A 5,868-nucleotide genomic window follows, 5' to 3' on the forward strand; every position below is an offset into this window, starting at 1 on the left:
CTTCTGTTACAGGTAAGCACAAGGATATTTTATTGTAAATCAGAGCAATGGAACAGCAGTATAGAAATATAACAAATAAATAGATGTGTTGTATAGCATTATTCCTGATTGTTGAATTGCTAGGTCAACACCATTAAGAATGCCAAGTAGAGAAACTCCTTACATGTCCCAGATTGGATCATCACAAAATAATAAAATCAGCATACCAGATGCTTTTGGATTGCGAACTCCTCAGCATTATCAAAATATACCAACATCTTCACTCCCAGTGGTTACAAGATGCCCCATCAGTCTTGCTGATCTTTTACAGAAGCAACATTTAGGTAAGAAAATTCAGTAAGTGATTTACATTTCTAAGATGTCACATTTGTTTTCTGTTCAGTGCAAAGTGCAGTGTATTGATTGTCATCCGTCAATGACATTAAACATTGGCCCTGACATGTAATTGTGTGTGCCTCACTGAAAGAAAAACTGCTTCTTAAATTCTGTGCAAAATATGCATTTCAGAGACTTTGTATGTATACATTATTTTTGCAAAACAGTTAATATTAACCTAATTAAAAGTGGGTAATAGGGCACTAAGATGAGAAATCACAGGTGGGGACAGGCTGTTTAATTCACTGAGGTATACTAGCTTAGGACAGCATATTTCTTAATTTAAGCAACTGACCTTGAACAAAATACCTGCTGTAAAAACTAATTTACAGAGAGATATGTGTAGTTATGTACTGGAGCATTACAGTTCTGAAGTGTTACAACAGTCCTTTTAGAGGCAGTATTAAAATGACATTTTATAGTGGCTAAATACCAGTATTCTTGAGGTAGTAAACACTTGCAAGCAGTAGACCTTCGTGGTCTCTGTGCATCACACTGATAGAATATAGTGCACCTGTGCATATCCCAATTGGTGACATTCAAAGCTAAAAAGGATTTTCGCGCCCATTCTCTGTATCATGCGTGGGGGTTTATACTGTACATGCCCACAGGGCCAGGCGCAAGGATCCTGCCAGTTTTATTCTGACCGCCACACTGATCAGACCTCTATCCGTGCTTTGTTCGGTAACTTTTTTTTTGCAATTTCTCCTCCTCTTCAGAAGCTTTTTGGAGTCCATTGTCTCCTTCAAATCTACAGGACAACAGATTCAGAGGCTTAGTGACTGTTCTCCAAATATTTCAATGGGGCTGGGACCCTGCCCCTCCCCATCACCTCCAACTCTCTCTCCCTGTGATTTCCACCCTGGACTTTCCCTTTTCCAGCGTATGGCAAAACATTGGGGGTTATTTAAACGGTGCTTGAACTGCAGCAGCAAAATTGTGCCTCCAGATGGCCACTCCCTTGGTCTACTCTGCTTCAGGGAAGCCCACTGAGTTGAGTCTTGCATACACTGCTCCAAATTATCAAAGCAAATGAGAAAAAAAATGAGCAGCTAGACTCTGTACCACACTTCTTGAATCAGCACTCTCACAACCAATGGCTTTGTCTTACAACACCTCCAGCCACGCTTTGATATCAACCTCTGCATCAACATTGACCCTGGCCTTATCACTGGCTCCAACGCCTTCTGATTTGGAAACCCCCGCTTCTGCCAGAAAACGCAGGGGAGGGTAAGGAACATAAGCTAGACAAGCAAAAGAAACACAAGAGAGACATGGAAAAGCCCAAGAGCTCTCCAAGACATCCCAACAAGGCTGTTTCAACCCCGCGCCTTGTGTCAGAACTGCCTCCAGCTCCTCCTCTCCAGTTTCTTGACTCGCCCATTTCTGTTCAAACCTTTGCTGGATTGACATTGCTCCGTTACAGCCCATTCGTTTTTTCAGACAGACTGTGAGATGGACTTTACTCAACAGGCATCCCGGTCCCTCTCCTCCAGTGCTGAAAGCATCCATACCGAACAGAGAGAATGGAACACTGGATATCTTCTACCTGCTTCACCACTCTCCATCACCTCTATGATGATTGGGATCGATCTCTGGGCTTCCAGCCTCCTCTGCCGTCTCCCACCCCATGGGATCAATGGCAGTGGCAATACTTAAGTGGAGCATACCCCCTTCCCTCCTCCCTCTCTTGGCTCTTGGATCAAGCACCAATGGAGTGGGACTGACAATCTACCTCTTCCTGCCTCTCTCGCTACTGAGATCCCAGTCCAAGGCTGGAAGCAACTCTCTTGAAGCCTCCCCCTCTGATAGATCAGCCCTGCAAACAGATGGTTAGGCACAAGACCTTGCCCCCAGTACCAATACAACCAGCACCGAACGACCTGATACCGACACACCTCTTGGAGAGCCCTCTGACACAGGAGAGTCCTCAAGCGCATCCGTTCATGAGTCAGGGTGATGAGTCAGAGCATTGCAATGTCAACACTGACCCATCTTCTACACCCAGGTTGCGGAATATCTCCCTATCTTCCAATCAGAAGACCTGCAATTCTATGAAGAGTTCATAAAGCACTTGACTCCTACCATAGCTCTATCCACGGTGCAACCTCCACCCACCATCGCTTTGACATAGTCCAGATAGACATGTTGACAGCTGTTGCCCTACCGATGACCTCAGCCCTCCTACAGGCCCCTGGTCTAACCCAGCGTCTACTTGTTGCGGAATTAGAATCATAGAATCATAGAATCAGAGTTGGAAGGGACCTCCAAGGTCATAGAATCATAGAGCTGGAAGGGGCCATACAGACCATCTAGTCCAACCCCCTGCCCAATGCAGGACCAGCCTAAAGCATCTCTGACCAATATTCATCCAGCCCCTGCACAATGCAGGAAATTCACAAATATTCCCCTCCACACACACAGTGACCACTGTTCCATGCCCAGAAGATGACAAGAAACTGATGAGGATGGACCAAGAGCTTCAGAATAAACTAATGGAGAAAAAGGAAATGGAGGGAAGGTCAGACCTGTAAAGAGGAGTATATGAGAGTTACTAGGTACTGCAGATCAGCCATCAGGGAAACCAAAGCTCAGTACGAGTTGGGTCAGGCCAGGAGGGCTTGCTACAGATATGTGAGAAGCAAACGCATGGTAAAAGAGGCAATTGAACTGCTATTGGGAGTAGAAGGAGAAACTCTGGTGGAGGATAGAGAAAAAGCAGACAGGCTTAATGACTTTTTTGCCTCTGTTCTCTGGTGGTCCAGGAGTGGGGCAGTCCTCCAGACTCCTTACTCCTGGGAAACAGCTCCTCACCTCTGAAGGCAGGGCCGACAGACTCTTTAGTCACAGAGGGGAGGAGCTTGTGCTCCTGCTTCCCAGTCTAGTCAGCCCTGCCTTCAGAGCAGGAAGCTGCAGACTGTGCTCCGTGGAGCACATTAGTCACCAAAGAAAAGAAAGAGAAAGAAGAATGAAGAAAGAAGACAGAGAGGAAGGAGGAGGTAGATAACTCTTCTAGCCTGTTCTCCGCTTCCTCCCCCTTTGGTTATTCAGCCGCAGGGCGGCTTGGTGATCAACGGACGTGGATCTGGGAGACCCCCGGGGAACTGTGCCACCATGACATCTCCCACGCCTCACTTTTCCAGCCCTGGGGGACTGGTGAAGCTTGTTCCTGGAGCTTGCTGGTGATTGTGAGCTCCGGAGAGCGGCGGTCGAGTTTGTCTTGCCTGGTGGGACAGACATGGTGAGACTGCAGAGTCCCGGGCAGACGTGGAGCCGATCGGTGTTTTCCTCTGTTTTTCTCATGCAGCGCAGGCGACATCGAGGGAAGCAGAGAGGAGAACTGGTCGCTTGGAACATGGTAAGATTGCTCCTGCGGGCTGGGGGGGGACTATGGGAGGGCGGTTTCTACCCCCCCTTGCTTCTCCCCTCACCTGTTTTTCCCCTCAACTCCCCATTGTGGGCTGCATTTGGGGAGCATGAGATGCGGGGTGGCTGTGCCTTCTGGAGGGGGAGGTATGAGATAGGTGTTTGCAGCAACCCCCCCTTTTTTCTTGGACATTTGGAGAGAGGCTGGGTAGTATGCCTAATCCTCCTTACAGACTTCCAGGTTCCTCCCTCCCTTACAAGGGGACTCACTTCCCAGAGATTAGACTTTTTATGGCCAGGAGCCTGGGGGAGAGGACAGGCCTGTTCCTCTGGGGACTCCAAAAAAGGCAGGAAGCAGCCATCTTGAGTGATTCCTCCTACTTTCACTATTCAGATACTCCCAAAATGGCTGACCAGGCAGGGACATCCTCTGGCCAGGGATTGCAGGAGGCCACCTGCACCTTTGATTTGGCTCTCACACTGGGACCCCAGCAGGGGATGAAACCCAAGCTAATTTGCTTTCTTGGATCAAGCTTGAGATGAGAAAGGAGTTCAGGGCCATGTGTCAAGAGTCCCAGAGTGCTGCCAGGGCAGCAGAGGGGCCCTCTCAGGGTTCCTTAGGAGCCAAAAGACACCTGTCTAGTGAAATGGAGGATCCTATTCCTAACAAGAACAGAAAAAAGGACTCTAAAACAAATAGGGAGCATAGCCCTCTGCTGAGTGACCATGGTTCTGAGTCTGCAGTATCTGATTCCCCTAAAGAAGAGGGCGAGCTATCAGAGGAGGAAGAGGAGGTTATTCCAGTGGTACAATCTAGGCTCTTTCCTGAAGAGCTTTATGGTAAACTCCTTCCTAAGGTCATCAGAACCATGGAGTTCTCTCACACACCAAAAGACCAGGGAGAAGAGGACTCAGAGTTTCCTGTAGGTTCAGAAAAGACTATGCCCAAGACCCACCTTAAGCCTACAGGGGTGCCATTACCAGTGGCATTTTATAAGGTTATGAAGGCAGAGTGGGAACACCCTCCCAAGCCCAAAACAACTCCCCCTGTGTTTGGAAAGTTTTATTCCCTTATTCCAGAGGCATCCAAGAAGCTCAGCCTGCCAGCAGTGGATGACCCTATCAACAGTCTGGTATCTACTTCAGTGCTTCCCGTGGGAGCGGATGGCCTTCTGAAAGATAACAGCGACAAGCGTATTGAGCAAATGCTGAGAAGAGATTTTGAGGCATCTGCAAACGCTCTCAGAGCCTCAGTTTTGGGATCCTTGTTCGCTAGAGCAGCCTATGCATGGGCTTCAGATCTGGCCAAGACCGATAGTGGTATCCCAAAGGACCTGAAAGATGAATTTTAAAAGATTGCCTTAGCCACAGCCTTTGTTGCGGATGCCACGCTCGATGCTGTGCAACAATCAGCGAGAGGCATAGCATGCAGTGTCACGGCGAGGCGCAATACTTGGCTACAAAACTTGGATGTTGATCCACCGGCACGTACCAAGGTAGCAGCAGTTCCTTTCAAAGGTACCAATTTGTTTGGTGATGGCCTGGAGAGATACCTTGTGGAAGACAAGGACAAAAAGAAGGTTCTTCCATCAAAGAAAAGGGACGTGAGAGATAGGAGGCGTCAGCAGTCCTTTCGGGATGCCAGGAGAGAGAACAAGCCCAGCTATGCTCGGTTCTTCAAAGATAAGTGGCAACACAAACCCAAGGATACAAGACCCCAGTCCTTTCAGTCTAAGCAACGACACAATGCCAAGAGTCCCAAGAAGGGTCCCCAAGCATGACTGTGCCGAAAAGAAGATACAAATGGAAGTGGGGGGCAGACTCCTACTGTTTGCCAAAACCTGGCAGGGGTCTGTCACAGACAGGTGGGTCCCTCCAAACTGCTTCCTGGAAATGCCAAAGAAGAAGTCCAGAGACAAACACAATCTGCTACTCCAGATTATCTCCCACCTGCTGGAAATAAAAGCTATAGAACTGGTTCCAACCTCGGAGAGATCTCACGGCGTCTACTCCATCTTATTTGTAGCTCTCTCCCAGCTTGCCCCGCCTGGGTTCTCGGTCCTACACCAATCACGGAATAGGGGGCAGGGGGGAGCGGCGATACTTGAGCGAGAGGCTTACTCCTTC

At 48.4% G+C, this 5,868-nt stretch overlaps 1 protein-coding gene across 1 annotated transcript in view; it reads left to right on the forward strand.

Moving 5' to 3' along the window:
- The window catches only part of RNF212 (ring finger protein 212), a 47,180-nt gene extending 42,087 nt beyond the window's left edge, over positions 1 to 5,093 (forward strand). Inside the window, exons 10-12 of the mRNA XM_015407874.1 lie at positions 124 to 323; positions 3,683 to 3,733; positions 4,822 to 5,093. Coding sequence (XP_015263360.1) covers positions 124 to 323; positions 3,683 to 3,733; positions 4,822 to 5,093 — 523 coding nt within the window. The remainder of the gene's footprint in view (positions 1 to 123; positions 324 to 3,682; positions 3,734 to 4,821) is intronic.
- Positions 5,094 to 5,868: the final 775 nt, after the last annotated feature.

This window comes from Gekko japonicus, unplaced genomic scaffold, assembly GCF_001447785.1.
Source record: "Gekko japonicus isolate JY-2015 unplaced genomic scaffold, Gekko_japonicus_V1.1 scaffold4027, whole genome shotgun sequence".
In the NCBI taxonomy this organism is placed as follows: Eukaryota; Metazoa; Chordata; class Lepidosauria; order Squamata; family Gekkonidae; genus Gekko; species Gekko japonicus.